The sequence below is a fragment of the Durio zibethinus genome, chromosome 23 (assembly GCF_047325235.1).
Source record: "Durio zibethinus cultivar Kanyao isolate XHJ-2024 chromosome 23, ASM4732523v1, whole genome shotgun sequence".
Lineage (NCBI taxonomy): Eukaryota > Viridiplantae > Streptophyta > Magnoliopsida > Malvales > Malvaceae > Durio > Durio zibethinus.
Genome location: NC_143184.1, coordinates 9857007 through 9877070, shown reverse-complemented (window position 1 = coordinate 9877070; position 20064 = coordinate 9857007). Strand labels below are relative to the sequence as shown.

Genomic DNA, 20064 nt, shown 5'->3' with positions numbered 1-20064 from the left:
AAAGAGTATGTGGTGTTTTGTGATAGCTAAAGTACTTTAGATTTGAGTAAAAATATAATGTGCAATGCTAAAACAAAGCACATTGATGTTAGATATCATTGATTATGTTCAGTAATTGAGGAACAGCAGATGTTGTTGAAAAAAGTCTATACTGATGAGAATGTAACAAATATGTTAACTAAGATACTTTTTAGAAAGAAGCTTGAACTCTGCAGTAACTTAGTCGGAATGAGTTCATTGGCTAAGGTAAATTCCAAATGAAACTACTATAATGATGAATCTCCTCCTAATGGGACTAGAGGGGAAGGTTGTTAGAAAAATAGAGTCTAACCCCATGTAATTGGTTTTGGATCAATCAAAGGTTATGGACCTTGGTCTTTCTTTTTACATAGAGCCCTAACAACTTAATAAAAGGAAGGTGGGGTTGTTTTAAGTTGGTGTCGCAAACCAAGAAGAGAAAGAAAAAAGTCAAGAAAAGCAGAGAGAAAAATGAGAAGAAAGAGTTGATTGAATGGAAATCAATCCGTGATCCGATTAAGTTGAAACTTTATCAGTAGGTTTATGATTCAGAGTTTTATATTCTGAATAGTGAAGATCGAGTTTGAAACTCTCTATGAACAAATTCATAGTGTATTTATTGAGTCACCTATTTGATGAGATTTTTTCAATTGTCTCTCTAATTGTTGATTAGCTTTAGTATTAGCTAGAAAAAAACTTTGTATATCCATTATTTGATAGTGAAGTTTTTTTTTGGTGGTTCGTGATTTTTTTTCTTTACACTAAAGGTTTTTCACATAAATCTTGATGTGTTTTATTTTTTTAATATTTTTTATTATTGATTGTTGTCTATTGCTGTAGGTTTATTACAATATATTACCTCTACGTTGTTATGTTTATTACTTCAGATCCAATAATAGCATCATCCAACAACATCATCAAATAACAATAGCACCACCAAATATCAACGACATGAAATAACAACATCATTTAAGAAAGAAAAGTACAAAAGCAAAAAAAAAAAATGAATGAAGAGAAGAGAATGAAAGAGGTCGGCAATGAAAAAACTTGTTGAAAGACGATTAATATCTTTTTTTTAGATAATTTGAAGCATTAAGGTAGAATTTATAAACTTAAAAGTTAGATCTAGACTTTTTTAAGGCAGTTTTTGAGAAAAACCAAGTGGATAAAAGTGAAAAGAAGATTAACATTTGCATGTGGTGAAATTTGGTAAAAAATAGTGTTGGTCAACAGCAGTCAAGGATGATGACGTTGGCCGATGAAATAGTTGAGAGAAGAAGAGAAATGAAAAAGATGAAGAGAAAGAGAAAAAGAAGAAAGAAAAGAATAAACAAAATGGAAAATTTTTATTAATTAATAATTAATTTTTTTATTTTTTATAGGATAATTTTTATTTTTAATAATTTAATTAATTAATTAATTGTGATTAATATTAATTTTTATTAATTAATAATTAATAATGAAAGAGAAATGAGTTTATATAATTATTTTTAATTAATTACTTATGAATAATATCATTTTTATAATTAATTTTATAAAAAGGCAAAATAATCTTTAAACTTAGGTCAACAATATTCTTTTTTGGCCAATTCAATAATATTTTTTGAACTTGCCAAATAAATTAATATTAATTTCTATTATATTTCATTTCGTTGTAGCAAACATCATAATAATTATTTTATTTTAATCCATTCCAATTTTTTTATTCTCACAAAATATTAATTTCATTATCATTTTATTTCATTCGACAAACCAAACATCTCCAGATTTCCAAAAGCCACATCTCAAAATCAACCAATTATTTTATCGTTGGTTTAATTTTTTTAATTAATTATCGTGATTCTAGTAAATCACCTTATTATATATATTCTTAAGAAATTTGTCCATGTATTGAATAAATTAATCAAACTTTGTACAATTACAGCCTAAAAAAAAAAGTGAAAAAGGATGTGAAAAGAACTTATTAAAAATGCAGCAGAGGAAAGAAAAGGTATGTAAATGATTAAGAAAAAAGGTTAATGAAATGTTTTTTAAATCAATATATAAAGAAAACAATATCTTATGATATTTTTTTTTATCATTCTAATTAAATTCAGTAGATGATGAACAATGAAATGTTTTTTTAAATAAAATTGATTTTTTTTCAAATTATTATTTAATAGTACATGAAAATATTGAAATTAATCTAATTAGATTGATATATACCCTCACTTCATTGAGGAGTTTTTTAAAAATATTTATAATTTTTTTAATTAATTAATTTTAAAAAATTTTATTTATATATATATATTTAAATATATGTACTGATATTGATATAATTGTATTTTTTTCAATTATAAAAATTAATTATTTATAAATTACATAATAAAAATGCATTTGAAAATTTAATTTATATGCATTTAAAAAAATATGTTTATATTTTATTTTATATCCTAACATATATTTTTATTTATGCTATAAAAATAAATTAAATTTTATGATATCAAATTATTTTAATAAAAAAGAGTTTTCCTAAATAGTTTTTTATCATTTAATTTATTAAATAAATTACTATATTTAGTTTTTATTCTTACCTTTTAATTTAAGAAGCAAATGATAAATTTAATTCATGTAAAAAAATTAAATAACCAAAAAAGGGCTTGTAAGTATTTAATTAGATTTTGGTCACTTCCTAGCTTTATTTCATCCTTAGAGAATTAGAGGTTTATTAGGTAGTCTTATGTATTATAGTTGATTGCAGCAGTTGATTTACTCTTTCTTCAATATTCATCGCTTGGTTGTGTGGAAAAAGAGTATTCGATTATGGGTAAAGATGTTGATACAATTCATTATCTAAGTAATGAATTCAAAGTAAATGAATTGCCAAAGACATCTTTATCCTTATATACCATCATTTCTTTTAAAATTACCCTTCAAATTATATTTAAACTAAAGTTAAGGTGGCTTTTGGATTGAAAGAGGGGACAACTTCTATATTATGTATGAATGTTTTATTTTTTTTCCCTCTCTACTATTTATGAAGATAAAAATATATTTATTTTTAATTCAAAAAGATATTTCCTCTCCTTACTATTTATGAAGCCAAAAAGAAATTAATGAGTTATTCAAAAAGTTTTTTTTTTTTAAATTTCAAATCAAATGACAACTTTTAAAAGTTCATTGTCAAATGTTCAAAGCTAGCTTATTTTCATAGAACTCATATTACATAATTTTCAATTTTTTTGTTTGAATTTAACCTGCATTTAGTGTTAAAAGCTCACTTTATATATATAAAAAATAATTTTACTATGATTTTAGTAGATCTCTTTCCTCTCTAAATATGGAATTTAAATTTTCCTGAAAAAAGAACTATGACTTTATATTTTAAAAATTAAAAAAAATCTGCAAAAAACTTAAAAAAAAAAAACCCAAGGTCAAGGGAGAAAAATACATAAACTAGAAAGCTTTTTTTATTTTAAATAGGGTATAAAAATATAAAATGAATAAATTTAAAAATTTTAATAAAAATAAAAAATATATTTCATGTTTAAACTGTTTATAATATAAAATTTTTTTATATTTTTTATATTTTTAACATGAAATAATTAAAAAATACATAAATTATCATATTTACTCTAGGCCTTTTGACTTGGCATTGCTGAAATCATGTAAGAAGGCTGTAAATGTGAACTGCCTTACTTAAAACAAGAAGTTAAAACCCAAATGCAGTTTAAACTAATGAAGTTGGTGATTCCGGATGCATTTGTTTTTTTATGAAACCGCGTTTTCAAATTTCAAAGTCTTTAGCACTTATTCTAAGAATACCACCAACCAAAACATAAAAAAAGTCATCACTTTTCATTCTTTGCATGAAACCTGTCCCTTCCCTTTTTTCCTTCTTATTTACTTTGGTTTTCCATTTCCTCTCCCTTCATTCTTTCCTGGAAAACTAATTTTCTCTTCTCTGTAAAAGGTCCCAACAATTTTAAGCTTTTTTTTCCTTTATGGGTTTTGGTTTTTCTTAAGTCTTGCCTTTTTTCCTCATTTATTTTTCTTGTTTTTAGTGTTCTGTTTCTGGGTTTTTGTGCTTATACTTTACTTTCTTATTGAATTGGAAAAAAGATTCCTGATTTTCCTCTCACAAGCTAGGCCTTACATTTTGAGACTTTTTTTCAGCTTTGGGGCTCTTGTTTTTCATTTCATTTAGGATTTTCTCTGTGACCAAAAACGAGAAAAGCAGTGCAATGTTGGTGAAAGTTTCTCCAAGTCTTGTTCTTGTTCTTCTTCTTGCAATTTCCTCCAGTGCTTTTGAAGCAATTGCTAGAGTCCATGATGATCACATCAAAACTGGAAATTCCAATATCTCCACAGCTTCTGGCATACAACTCCCTGGCCACATGAGCTTCAATGCAGTTTCTTCTTCAACAAGCAGCATTGATTGCAGCCTGTCAAAACCAAAGAAATCAAAAGAATCGCAAAAGCTAGCTTTCTCACAAGAAAGCTCATATCTTAATGACGAGGAAGATGAAGAAGAAGAAGAAGAAGAACCAAAGAAGACAGTGAAGCTGCACTTGAAGCATAGGCAGATGGATGGAAAGGCTGAGCCAAAAAAATCAGTTTTGGAGTCAACAATGAGAGATTTGACCAGAACTCGGACACTTCATACAAGGGTCATTGAGAAGAAGAACCAAAATGCCATTTCAAGGCTAAACAATAATAGGAAACAATCAAAGCAGCATTTGAACCCTGTGGTTGAAGAAGCAGCAGAACCAGAATCTTACACAAGTGGGGTTCCTGGCCAGCTTGTGGCAACTTTGGAGTCTGGTGCAAGTCTTGGCTCAGGAGAGTATTTTATTGATGTGTTCGTTGGTACTCCTCCAAAACACTTCTCTTTGATACTTGATACCGGTAGTGACCTTAATTGGATTCAATGTGTTCCTTGTTATGATTGTTTCGAGCAAAATGGGCCTTATTATGATCCTAACGAATCGATTTCCTTTAGGAATATAAGTTGCCAGGATCCAAGGTGCCATTTGGTTTCATCACCTGATCCTCCTCAGCCTTGCAAAGAGGAGAATCAGACGTGTCCTTATTATTATTGGTATGGGGATAGTTCCAACACTACTGGTGATTTTGCACTCGAGACATTTACTGTCAATCTCACATCTCCTAGTGGGAAATCGGAATTTAGACAGGTGGAGAATGTGATGTTTGGTTGTGGTCATTGGAATAGAGGCCTCTTCCATGGTGCTGCGGGGTTGTTAGGGCTTGGAAGAGGGCCTCTCTCGTTTGCCTCTCAGCTGCAATCACTTTATGGTCATTCCTTTTCATACTGTCTTGTTGATAGTAACAGTGATGCCAATGTCAGTAGCAAGTTGATTTTTGGGGAGGACAAAGATCTTCTGAGCCACCCTAATTTGAATTTTACATCATTGGTTGCTGGCAAGGAAAATTCTGTTGATACATTTTACTATGTCCTAATAAAATCAGTCATTGTAGGAGGAGAGGTGTTAAATATACCAGAGGAGACATGGCAGTTATCAGCTGATGGTGCTGGTGGTACAATCATTGATTCTGGTACTACTCTAAGTTATTTTGCAGACCCAACTTACCAGATTATTAAGGATTCATTTGTGAAGAAAATAAAAGGCTATCCATTTTTTAAAGATTTTTCAGTCTTGGATCCTTGTTACAATGTGTCTGGGGTTGAAAACATAGAGCTGCCTGATTTTGGGATTCAGTTTGTTGATGGGGCCGTATGGAATTTCCCAGTAGAGAACTACTTCATCTGGCTTGAAGAGAATGTTGTTTGTTTGACAATTTTGGGTACTCCAAGATCAGCCTTTTCAATTATTGGAAATTATCAGCAGCAGAATTTCCATATTTTGTATGACACAAAGAAGTCTAGGCTGGGATATGCACCAATGAAGTGTGCTGATGTTTAAAATCTTGGTTATAGTTAAAGGTGGTAGGATAGGATAGGAACTGGTAACATGGAGCCTCTGGAGAGTAATATTCTTTCAAGTTTTCCTTCCGAAAATAGAGGTGACATACAAAAAAATTAGATTCATTATTTTTCTTTTTTTAAGGTTCAGAACTTAAGATGATAAAATAAAATTGATTTAGTTTATATTGAATATATTGTCAGTATATAAATTTTATACACTATTAATAAATCAGATAATATTATTTTATTAATAAACAAATATAAACTATTAAAATAAATATACAAAAATTAATTTTTTTTAAAAAAAATGTCATTATCTAATTTACTTCTTTAATAAAATAGTACAATCCTATTAACTGATAATATATAAAATTTATATACTGATAATCATCAAATATAAATTTAAATTAATTACAAATCAATTACACATAAATGTACTAATTCTTGAATTGTTGTATAACCAAATCGAATCCTTATAAATGTCTTCTTTGCATTCATGCATTAGATTTTACAAACCTTGTTGGTGATAACTTGAAATTAAATTTTCAAATGCAAGCACATATAGTACCATAAAATTATAAAAAAAAAAGATATAAATTTGATAAAAATAAAAAAATATATTTTATATTTGATAAATTAAGATAAATTATGATATAATAATTTATACAAAATAAATATATATAATATACAAATAATTAGATGTAATATAGGGCTGTATTACGAGGAAAGCTAGAATAACAATTTGTGCTTAAGTTACCAATAATTTCCATACTGATACAGAAAAAGAATGGGTCAACTATTAGGTGTATAACTGTAATTCTGTCATATAAGATAAGACAAGTCAACTGTTAGGGGGGCACCATACTTCTTCATTCTTATTTCATTTCTTCTTTTTTTTTTTTTTTTTTTGTGGTGGTGGCATCAAATCAGACCAATCCGTTGATCCTGCTGGCCTCCTGCCACCAAGAAAATGTAATGTATAATAAACTCATTTGATGTGATGCTAATTTTGTTTATCCGATTAACTAATAGGGCTAATTCAACTGGAACTTTCAGAAAAGTGCGTATTCTCTCTGTGGATTTTATATGATCAAATGAATGCTGAGATATAGTCTTATCATTCATGTCTGCTCCTTAAACTTTTTAGAATGGAAAACAATTTCTCTCAAATGGGTATCATTACTTTTTGGCCAGAAAATAACTTCCGTTAACTATAGTTATCCAAACACAAAAAAACATAAAAAATCATTTTCGGAAGTGATTTTCCGTTGTACCAAACGGATATCTTTTGAGTTTTCTTTCAAACTTCTTCTACTTAACAATCAAAAGCTTCCTTTTTGCCTGTCAATTTGGCCTTCACCTTTTACAAGTTTTGCGACTCTAATAATGTTAATAGTCCATACCCCATATATCCCAACTTTAATAGTATGTTAGACGAAGGACTCCTTGAGTTAGGCTTATCAGGTGTGATTTTAAATACAAATAATAGAAACATCAATCGAATAAAACTAAATGTGAAGGAACAATTTTTTTAGAAGGTTTTGTATTACTGTGGTGATTCAGAGATGGTAAGGTGAGTGGTGTCTGTCTTATTACTCTTTTAATACCAGCAAAGGTTCTAAACTAGCTAGGTGGGTTTACTACTAAAATTTTGCTCATACAACAAGTGGAATATTTCAGTTAAGATGGTAAATAAAATATTTAAGCTTGATTCCAACCCAAAATTCGAAACTGAAATTTGGCTAAAGTTTAATTAAACATCTTTTTTTAAAAAAAAAAACAAGCTTGATTAGAAAATTGATTGCACTAATATCTGATTTGACTCTGTTAAACTTATCAACTAAAACTAAATAAGATATAATAAAAAATTTATTTACTTATTTAATTATTTGTTTATTATATTAATATATCATAAAAAAAAAAACTTAAAAATTTGAGTAGACTCGCTAGTCATTTAAATATTCATTTAAATAGAGTTATAATCCAAGTTGTCAATATTCAAATGCAACTAGAGCCCATAGATTTAAAGTTCCTGAATCTCTCTCTTTTTTTTCTTTTTCTTTTGATTAAAGCACTAGTCCTCACCGAAAGGCAGGTATATAATTGAAAATGGCGTCGGAGGAATAATATAATGTAATGGATGAGTCATGAGACATGACTCATCAATGGAGAATTCAAAGAAAGGCAGTTTCACATAGCGTGGGTGGCGAGCGTTTACTTGCAATCGTCGTCATCCATTTTCCATGAAACAGCATTTTTGCTTACCTTGTGGCTAAGGGCATTAGGCATCCTGGCGGCGGTCAGGCGTCAAAGGATGCTAGGTATAAAATTGAAAATGGCGTCGGAGAAATAATATAATGTAATGGATGAATCATGAGACATGACTCATCAATGGAGAATTCAAAGAAAGGCAGTTTCGAAGAAAGGCGTCACAGGATGCTTAACCAATTTCGCCTTTTTAACTACACACCACCAAGTTCATCGTGTTGAACAAGGAAAGAAAAATGTGATTCAATTTCGAACTCAAAAGTTTGCTGATAGTAAAGTGCACTTAAAACTTCCACGTTGTCTTTAATAATTTAATCACTAGTAAAGTAAATACTGTTATTTATTGATGATTAAAAGCAATTTTTTTATAAGTTTTTCACGTAACATAATCATTACAAAGCATCCTATGCAATTAATAGCCACTCTAGAAAACATTTCTAAATTTAGTTAACAATGCATAATCTCTGTTAATAAAATGTTAAATTTTTAATTTTATTAATTAATATTCAAATCTTGATAATTTAAATATAAAAAAATAATATTATATTGCTTACTTAAGATTTATTTTTTCTTTTGATTGAAAAGAAACCATATGAAAGCAAGGACGATATGCAAATCATCAAAGTATATTAAACTCTTCAAAATCGCTTTCAGATTTTAAGCAATTTTGGTAAATATTAATAATTCTGTAACCATGAAAACTGGTGGTAAATTGAAGCAATCTCATTGGAAAAGAGATACTTACAAGGGAAACTTACTGTCCTTTACACCCAACCTGCAATCTCTTTTTTTTTTCTGATAAATATGCTGAAACTTTAAAAAAAAAATAGCATTAATTTCATATAACAACAACAATAATAAAATAAAGAGATATAAGTCTAGGAAACGCCTGGGAAAGACAATCAATCCCGAAGAGAATCAAAAAGAGATGAAGCTGCTGCATTTTGTGCAAATGTCAATTTCAATCTACCCAGCAATTCACCGTCTTTGGCTTGAGAAGCAGCATCAGCAGCTTCTTTGGCCATGCCAATCGGAGCATACGCCTGTCAGAACCATTGACAGATCTTGAGCAAGGGTATAAAAGATAAAAACTTATTATATCTATTCTAACGAGAAAAGAGATCACTTTCATCAAAGAGTTTATCAAACAGGAAAGTAGAAACTAATGATGCCCATGAACGTTGGGAAATCAAAGACATATTGTACATGAATTCATTGAATTGTTGTACCTCAGCCCTTTCGGGGATCAGCAAGCTTAGGGATATATTTTAGAGCTTCACCTTTCTCATCAGCATCAATGCATGCCTCAAAAAATGGCCTATAACCTGTTTGGTGAACAAAAAAAGAAAAGACATGCAGTGACTAACATATCTCGTAAAGAAAGGGAAGAACAAACACTCATTGTGGTGAAAAAGGTATTTTATTCATGTATTTGAACAAACCCCAAAACTTCTCCCCCCACCCCCCAATCCCCACTGACTTTCACCCCTTTTACATCCAAATTCAATGCAAACTGTGTTATTGATTCTTACAATTGCCTTTCCAACACAAGGGAAATTCTCACAAAAGCAACAACAAAAATCAGACTAGAACACCCTCACCAGTCATTACCACACTCCCTCTTCCTAGGTTACCAATAAAAGAAAAGAAAAGAAAAATATATGATCAGACAGTAATGTGATTCTTACCAATCAAATTCACATATTTTTCAGCAGGATCTATTTCAACATACATAGTGTTTTGAAACCAAAAAAGCTATCCAAGACAAAAGACTAGCAGTTTCACATTTGCATGAACTAATGCACAAAAGTATTATATGTTTTAAGTCATAAAAAAAATTAAGCTAAACATACTTAGAAAAAAAACTGATTAAACTCATCTTTCTAAAAATTCAGTAGTTTAAAGTTTCAATGTAAACAAATATTTTTATTTTTTTCCCATTTTCTTTGTTTTCTACATTGCCAAAGTCTTTTTTATCCCAGCCAATGACAAACAATAAGCATACAAATAACAGGGCAAAAGAAAAACCTTAAGAAAACCCATCCCACTTCACTTCAACTTATGATGTTAATTAGAATCCAAGCTTTCATAATATCAGGTAACAAATATCACTTGCAAACAATGCAAGAACTATATCTTTCATAACAGCAGGTAGCCAAGATCACTTGCAGAAAATGTATGATTAAGTCTTATCTAACTTTCTTGACCAAATTGAACAAGAATGTTTGATAACTTACCTATTGGTGGTTTTTTCTCTTTTGAAAACTTCTCAAGAGCATCCCAATCTCTAATTGTAGCCAAAGCAAAAACTTTAAGCCAATACCATCTCTTGTCAGAAACCTGAGACAACTAAGCAAAAAAGCAACAACAATTGTGATTTGATAGGTAGTTAGAGCAATCTAAAAGCAAGATGTCTAAACTGTCAAAGAAGCTGAAGAATGAATGTTATAACTTGTGCAACCAAGGGAAACTTCTTTCAGCAAGATAGAATATAGGGGCAATTTTTTTTTTTTCCAAATAGAATATGGGGGCAGTTTAAGAACCTTGAATTCAGTCTTTACTTTCATTGCAGCTTGATGATTCCCCAGAACAACACATGTTCACATAGTATCACTGATAATTGAATCAACAAATATGGCCTGCTTTGTACTTACTTCTAACACATGTTGAATTCTGTAATTTTGGAAGTATTTGAAAAAGTAAATAAATAGTTATATTAGTAGGTAACTCATTTCATAAGAAAATTAAAAGGAATAAGACAGAAAAGTAAACATTAGTTTATGATGGTTGGAAAGCAGGATGGACGCACTGACAAACTATAATACTCCAATCATGAGTATGAAGCATGAGATAGAATTTCCTGTTCTAATATAGTAAATCTTGCTATATGAAGGACCACAAGCATCTCCACCCCTAGCTCCTTTTTATCCTCCTATTTTTCCCCTTTTGATTTGGGGAAGAGGGGGGGTTTATGCACTGCTGTTATACAAAATAAATACATCTAATACATATTAAAGAGTATTTTGCATTTCAACCAAATATACAATGTGATTTCTTTAGTCTTTAAAATTTCAAGTTTAACCCTTTTTTTCCTACCTTCTCTTAACACAAACAAATAAATAAACTACAGTCTCACAACCTAAACAACCCTGCTTGTGTAAATCAAAGAAATATAAGGGCACAAAAACCCCAAATTAAACTGATGTGCAATATAACACCACTTCATTCTTCCCCTCACATTAAGTCCAATAGACCAACAGACAAGTATGGACTTGTCATGTGGACTATGTGTGGGAAAACACTTATTTACAGCTGGTTGTAATCTTGTAATCTGTATATTTATATTTGTATCTCTAGAATTAAGTATTTGTATCCCTAGAATTAAGAAAGATTTAGCTTCCTAGTTTAACCCCTAGTCAGTTGTATATAAACCTAAGATTCTTGTATAATTCATAATGAGCAGTTTTTCAATATACATTCGGTTTTACTTTTAGTTTTTCACACAGTTTTATTTCTTAGTTTTTTCACATGGTATCAAAGCTTTAGGCTCTTCTTGGGAAGCAAAATTTTCAGCCTTCATTGCTGACTTTTTAAGGCCTTCATTGCCGAATCTTGTTTAGGCCTTCATTGCCGAATCTTGTTTAGGCCTTCATTGCCGAACCCTTTCAAAGAAAGATATCACTACCACCCAATTTGAGGAAATGTTAATTGGAAAAATCACTGGAGTACTACAGATGTCTCAGAAACAAGGAGAGTTCAACAGGGAAGAGATTGAAAAGCTGAGAAACTTGTTGAAAATCCTTAAAAAGCCTACTATGGTATGTTCTTTGGGTAAAGTTTCTAGTTCAAGTAAAGCTTTTGGTTCTCATGGATTAAATGTCTCGGCTAAGTCTATTACGAGTTCTTGGGACATTGACTCAGGAGCCACAGACCACATGACACATTCCTCACAAAAGTTTAGTACATATAACCTGTGTCCTAATAATAAGAAAATTGTTGTTGCTGATGGTTCACTTACCACAGTGGCAGGATTAGGAGATATTCAAGTTAATCCCTCGTTTGTTCTCAAAAATGTTCTTCATGTTCTTGGATTGTCTACTAATCTGATATCTATACAAAAACTTACTAGAGATATGAATTGTAAAATAACTTTTTATCCCTCTTATTGTGAATTTCAGGACCAGAGTTCAGGGAAGATGATTGGACTTGCTAAGGAGAAGGATGGACTATACTATCTTGAGACATCAAATAACACAAGTAGTATCAAAAATAGTTTACCTTTGTCATTTCTTTCTGAAAAATCTTTCAATAAAGACAAAATTTGGCTTTATCATTTTCATCTTGGACATCCTTCTTTTGGAACCTTGAGAAACATGTTTCCTTCTTTGTTCAAAGGATTAAATGTCGAAGATTTTCATTATGATATTTGCGAATTTGCAAAACATAGACGTGTGTCTTTTCCAATCAGTAACAAAAGAAGTTCTACTCCCTTTTACTTGATTCATAGTGACATTTGGGATCCCTCTACAATTCCTAATATTTTTGGTGCGAGATGGTTTGTTTCATTCATAGAGGATTGTACTAGGGTCTCTTGGGTTTTTTTACTTAAATCCAAATCAGATGTGAATAGTGTGTTTTTAAGCTTCCAAAACATGATCCAAAATCAATTTGGAGTGAGAATCAAGAGATTTAGGTCTGATAATGCAAGAGACTACTTCAACCAGAGTCTATCCACCTATTTCCAAAAAGAGGGGATTATCCATGAGTCATCTTGTGTTAATACTCCACAGCAGAATGGAGTGGCAGAGAGGAAAAACAGCCATTTACTAGCCACAACCCGAGCCTTTCTTTTTCAAGCAAATGTACCTAAATCTTATTGGGGGGAAGCTATTCTCACTGCCACACACATTATAAATAGGTTACCTTCAAGAGTTTTGAGATTTAAAACTCCTATGGAACTACTCTCACAATTTTATCCCAACATCAATACCACAAACAATCTCACACCTAGGATACTTGGTTGTACATCATTTGTTCATGTTCACAGTCATAATAGGGGAAAGTTGGATCCAAGAGCGATTAAGTGTATTTTTGTGGGGTATTCTTCAACTCAAAAAGGATATAAGTGCTATCATCCTTCTACCAAAAAATTCTATGTGTCTGCAGATGTCACTTTTGAAGAAAATAAACCATTTTTTACTCAACCTTATCTTCAGGGGGAGACTTCATTTATGGAAGATAAGGATAAAGACTTCTTTTTGCTTGATTTGCCCCCTTCTTCAACATTTACACCCATTAATTCTTCTGAGTCGAAACATGTTTCTGCTGAGCCCAAGTTAAACACTGAATTTGAGTCTGAACCCATTCCAAAAACAGAAGATGTGACAAAGGATAATATTGTTCTTGATTCTATGAAGGAATTACAGGTGTACTCAAGAAGAAAAGTTTCAGATCCTGAACCAGTGCTAGTCCAAGAACCTAATCCTAACTCTGGAAATGAGGTAACTACAGTTTTTGACTCTGTTTCTCAAAATGAGCATGAATCTTCTAAAACTATAACTAGTGATTATGATTTGCCTATTGCCATTAGGAAAGGAACCAGAGAATGTACCAAGCATCCACTATACCCAATATCTAATTTTGTGTCATTTGAAAAATTCTCACCATCCCACAAAAATTTTCTTGTGAGCCTAAACACTATTTCTGTTCCAACTACATTATCCGAGGCATTATCTAGTGAGAAATGGAGGCAAGCCATGAAAATAGAAATGGAGGCCTTAGAGAAAAATCAAACATGGGAACTGGTAGAGTTGCCTAAAGGAAAAAATCCAGTGGGGTATAAATGGGTTTTCACTGTAAAATACAAGGCAGATGGTACTGTTGAAAGGAATAAAACCAGGTTAGTGGCTAAGGGCTACACTCAAACCTATGGAGTGGATTACCAGGAAACTTTTGCTCCAGTTGCCAAGATGAATACAGTTAGGATTTTGTTATCATTGGCTGTAAATTACAATTGGCAGCTTCAACAATTTGATGTAAAGAATGCTTTTCTACATGGTGATTTGGAAGAAGAAATATATATGAAGGTTCCATCGGGATTTGGAGGTCATCTAGAAGCAAACAAAGTATGCAGGCTAAAAAAAGCTTTATATGGCCTTAAACAGTCTCCCTAGAGCTTGGTTCGGGAGATTTGCCAAAGTGATGCTAGCAATGGGATATAAACAGAGTCAAGGAGATCACACATTGTTTATCAAGCACTCTGATTCAGGGAGAGTCACAGTTCTATTAGTGTATGTTGATGATATAATTGTAACTAGTGATGATGAAAAAGAGAGAGAATCTCTAAAACAATGTTTGGCTAGAGAATTTGAGATAAAAGAGCTAGGGAGATTGAAGTACTTCCTAGGAATTGAAGTAGCTCACTCACGGCAGGGTATTTTTATCTCACAACAGAAATATGTGATGGATCTTTTGAAGGAAACTGGGAAGCTTGCATGTAAACCTGCAAATACCCCTATAGATCCTAATCATAAAATTGGAGAAGCTAATGAAGATACTGCTGTAAATAGAGAGATGTACCAAAGATTAGTTGGAAGACTCATTTATCTCTCACATACTAGACCTGATATAGCATATGCTGAGTGTTTTAAGTCAATTTATGCATAGTCCTAAAGAAGTGCACCTACAGGCTGTCTACCGTATATTGCACTATTTGAAGGCCAATCCTGGGAAAGGCATCTTATTCAAAAGAAATTCGAGGTTAGTTCTAGAAGCATATACAAATGTTGATTATGTAGGTTCAGTAACTGATAGAAGATCCACCTCAGGCTACTGCACTTTCTTAGGTGATAATCTTGTGACTTGGAGGAGTAAAAAACAGAATGTGGCGGCAAGATCAAGTGCTGAAGCAGAGTTCAGAGCAATGGCTCAAGGAATTTGTGAACTACTATGGTTAAAGATTATCCTAGAAGACTTGAAGATCAAGTGGGATGGACCAATGAGACTCTATTGTGATAACAAGTCTGCAATAAGCATTGCACACAATCCTGTGCAACATGACAGAACAAAACACATTGAAGTAGACCAGCATTTCATAAAGGAGAAACTAGACAGTAGGTTGATTTGTACACCTTATGTATCAACCAAAGGTCAACTTGCAGATGTGTTGACTAAAGGTCTCAGCAGTGCAACATTTCAAGAAATTATTTCCAAGCTGGGAATGGAAAACACCTATTCACCAGCTTGAGAGGGAGTGTGGGAAAACACTTATTTACAGCTGGTTGTAATCTTGTAATCTGTATATTTATATTTGTATCTCTAGAATTAAGTATTTGGATCCCTAGAATTAAGGAAGATTTAGTTTCCTAGTTTAACCCCTAGTTAGTTGTATATAAACCTAAGATTCTTGTATAATTCATAATAAGCTATTTTTCAATATACATTCAGTTTCCACACTATGAAATTGGGGGAAGAAATAATTCAAGTTCTAAACCATCTTAAGCACCTGATCAAAAACAAATTGGCCATAGATAAAGATGCCTATTTGAAGAGTACAACTGAGAAGAACAGACCCACCAAATGGACCAAAAAAACAAGGCAACAAACAGTCTGTAGTTTAATATCATATTAGCATCCAAGCTAAAATCAAAATAGCAACAAGCAAGAATGCCAACTGGAATAGAACTTATTACTCCCCATAGGAGTTGGCTTTTCACATGAAAATTATTATGTAGTTTTATGCCTCACATCAATTACATTTGGCATTTGTGGTTATTTTCTAACAAGATTAGGCCTCTCCATTTGCAATTTAGTTTGAGGTTTGATGCTTTGACAAACACAAGCACTGAAGTAATTGATATCCCTCACCTCAACAACTTTGCATGCTCTTCAGCAGCCTTGGACTCAAAGGTATGTTCCTTGGTTTCTGAGAAAAGATGCCGGGCCTTTTCAATTAGTTTTATGCGTGGACCATGAAGTGGGGATCCTTTGCTTGCCGTTGGATTTTTTCTCAGTTCCCATGATTCCTTCAACAAAAGAAATGCAACTTCCTACAGAACAGCAAACTTCACATTAAAACTAAGGGGACAATCATTCATCACATATTGAACCAAACATTGAATTGTTACTTTATAGGTCCTTGATGAATATTTAAGCTTTGAAAGCAGAAGCTTAAAGTTGAAGAAACATTCAACTTAGAACACATTGATGGACTGAATGAGCAAGAAAGAGAGTAGGGATCCATCCTTCTCTTTTCCTGGTCAGTTCCAAATTTGCCATTACCCTTTAACTTTTTCCTTCTCTGATCTACTGTTCTAATTGCAAGACAGGCCTAGGACACCTTCATAGATTAGCATTACATATTCAATTATTCATGCAACATAGAACATGAACATTTACACACTAAAAAAGGAGGCACCAGGTTTCATGCCTAAAATTTTATACTTACTTATCTCTTTAACAAATTTCCTGAAGGCACCTCATAAGACCAATCGCACTGGCAAACTAAAATATTGTAGTCATTAGTAGTTGTGTCAACCAGCACTTCTTGATAATGAATACAAATTAACATTTTTTATCCATAAGGAGAGTATACACCACTAAACATCTTTGATCCATGGAAGAGTTATTTAAGAGACCATATTGGTTTCTGCGGTCCAGCCATAGCTGAAAGTCAACCTGATAACTGAGACAATCTGCAAGAGTCTATGACAATCAGTAAACATTGCATGTTATATCATCTGAAAAATTACAATCAGTAAACATTGCATGTTATATCATCTCAAAAATTTAACATACTGCACGGTCTTATGATCAGAAACTCAAGGGATTCTGAGACTCAATGATTTCATAGCTGAATACCCTTTTTGATACCAGATATCATACAACAACAAACCAAAAATATCATTTTTGGCGTTTGAATCTTTTCTAATGAACAATAATAACAACAACAATAATAGAAATAACACTAATGATAATAACATCAACAATAATCCGAAACATGATTTGGTAGTAATAAGATCAACAAAAGCACAAAACAGCTGAAACTTACTTGAAGTTGTCCGGTAGATAGGAAGAAATCTTTCAAAAATCCATGCTTATAGCACCTGAAACACAAAATCTCATAAATAAACACATAAAAATAACCCTTACAGTGTAAAAAATGAAAATACAAAATCCTAGATGATAAAAGCTTCATTTTCAACATTTATCAAATAAATAATCAGAAATAGCTCAACACTGCCAAAACCAATGCAAACCCCTATTCTAAAGGCAAAAGTCCAAATCAAGGTACATAATTTACCTCATAAAATAATATATATTTACCATTTTATATTCTTCTGATTACTCAGTACTATTCACTAGCTATTGTCAAAGTATCACAAACATCTAATTAGTGCCACATGTTTTTCTCTTCAGCCTCTCAGAGACTTTAGCATATCATGGCTACCTGGATTATGTTTGCATATAGCCTTTAATAGTTTTAATTTGGACATTTATCAAGTTCTTTAATTAAAAGAATATTTAAGAATAATAGTAATAAAAACATTCCTTTAATTGTGTATGTCTTTAAAAAACCATACCACAAAAGAAAAAGAATCATTCCGTCCCATCAAAAAACTCATTTCACTATCTATTTTTCCCTGTTCTGTGATTTTTTCAGAGAATGACAAGGGAAAAATTATCAAGACTATTAGAAGAGTAAGGATAAGATGCCCACAAATAGCACCTAAGAAATGATCTGCGCTTATACATTTATATACATTATCAAATCAACAAGAAAAGTTCAAACATAAACTAAGCACCAATACAGCTAACTTCATTTTTGCAGAAAAAGAAATCAGTGAAATTGACAACATTTACCAAAACAAACTTGAAATCAACTATTTATCTCAGTAAAAGAAACCATTGATTACCTTGGCACTTCGCCTGTTAAAATGATCCAAGCCATCATACAGCAATGCGACAGGTGATGTGCTTTCAATTTTGAAGATAGATACAGTGGAATCTGGAACCCGTAGCAGAAACTCCATACTTGTGTTTGATAAAATCCTCACTCCATCACACTCTGGGATCAAAATAAGTGGCTCATCATAAAAAAAATGCACCGGATCTCCCTGAGGGCCCACCATCAATAATGGTGTATCATCTCAATAAAGAAATATGCTATCCAATCCACACCAAGCTAGCTGCTCTGGAGGAAGAGCTGACTATATATGCAAAAGCAATAACACACAGAGTAAACACTTAAAAATGGAGATTAAAATTCTATATCAAGGAAATAATCAGTAGCATTCAGATAGCCCTCATAGAGTTGGAATGAATTGCCAACATTTTCAGCAAGGCTTTTTAAGTTTCACACAACAATTAAAGTAGCATCTTGAATATTTATATTTTCATCATTTTCCACATAGAAATTTGAAATTCTAAAGCTCCATTTGGCTATTTCTTTTGTTCTTTCTTTTTATTATTTGCTTTTTATTTCTTAAAATGTGGATTTAAAGCAATAGCAAATAGTAGAAAGCAAGCAATTAATTAAAAATGAACAATTCTAACAAAATTGTTTCATATAAACATAAAACCATTATATTGTTCTCCAAAAAGAAATAGTATTTCAAAGTTTAAATTCTTCAAAAAATGTTCTCTATTTTTCTATCCAACATAAATTTTTCTTTTACTTCCATAGAGAAAAGAAAAAGGCAAGTACCAAAAGCAACAACAAATGGCACTCAACCAAATAAAATTAACCAATAGCATTCAGATGCCTCTGTAGAATTTTAACGCGTTCACAAAAGTTTTCGTCAATGCTATTGAAGTTTGATGCAACAAGAACAATACCATCTTGAACATTTCTATTCTCATCATTTAAATAAATCAAAAATATAAATTTTGAGTAAAACTGCAAATAAATAATATAATCATGCATTCGTAAAAGTAATCAAATGAATCAATTAAAAAGAACAAGGAAAGAAAAATTACCAGTTAACCTCACAATTATATTCCAACAAAACTCCCTTGAAATTAATATCCATCACTAAAATCCGGAATGGAAAACAACAACCCTCCTTCCGTCAAGCAAACGACGCCGCTGCGCCAAAACATACATTCTACCACGTTTTGCTCGAAGCACTCTTTTTTGAGCGAAACGTTGGCTTCAATCAGCTCGGCATGGACGTTGTAGTGGTAAACGGTGCCGTCTTGGAAGATGCAGATTAGGGTTTGGTCTTCGGTCCAGGACATGCCAATCAGACGTCCGCCGGGGTGTTTCCATACAGTGTCGGAGATGCAGAAGCCGGAGGAAGTGAAGATACGTAGTTTGCGGAGAGTTGATTCGGAATATAGTTGGAAGATCTTGGAATCGTCGCGGATCACCACAATTGGCCCACCGAAGGGAGAGCAGGCGACTTTGTTTCGGGATAAGTCCATGTGTTTCCATCCCATTGGGAAGAGTTGAGGTTTACGGTAGCGGCTGTTGAAGAGGAGCTGATATTCTGCAGCAACGCAAACGTTGGCCATTTTTGTTGTGGGGTTAATTAGATGATTTTTTTTTTTTAGTTAAACAAAAAAAATAATATTATGGACGATCATTTTAGAAAATAAAATAAAAAGCGTCTGTTGCCATTATTTAGAGTGATCTTTCAAAAAAAAATTTGTATGATTAATAGATTGTTTATGATTCTCTTTTTCATTTGGTAAGAATTGTTTGTTAAATGAAAAAATGTTCTCAAAAATAAGATTTTAATTAATTTTAATAAATGTTTATAAATAATATTTCGAGGAAGAAGTGAGAAATTATTAATATTATTTTATACTAAAAAATCTAGTTAAATATTTTTAAAAATTTTTGTAATTAA

At 31.7% G+C, this 20064-nt stretch overlaps 1 protein-coding gene and 1 pseudogene across 2 annotated transcripts; one reads left to right on the top strand and one right to left on the bottom strand.

The window, feature by feature from the left end:
- Positions 1 to 3801: 3801 nt before the first annotated feature.
- Positions 3802 to 6136, top strand: LOC111313556 (aspartyl protease family protein 2-like). The gene has a single exon (XM_022914235.2). It carries the CDS (start codon positions 4242 to 4244, stop codon positions 5940 to 5942), a length of 1701 nt encoding a protein of 566 aa, XP_022769970.2. The 5' UTR covers positions 3802 to 4241; the 3' UTR covers positions 5943 to 6136.
- Positions 6137 to 8975: 2839 nt separating this feature from the next.
- LOC111314585 (protein VACUOLELESS1-like) lies at positions 8976 to 19812 on the bottom strand (annotated as a pseudogene). The gene is made up of 9 exons (XR_016332384.1): positions 19235 to 19812; positions 18378 to 18420; positions 18127 to 18262; positions 17262 to 17316; positions 16079 to 16260; positions 10756 to 10885; positions 10450 to 10552; positions 9442 to 9537; positions 8976 to 9255 (listed from the first exon to the last, which is right to left on the bottom strand). The product of XR_016332384.1 is annotated as a protein VACUOLELESS1-like (transcript).
- Positions 19813 to 20064: the final 252 nt, after the last annotated feature.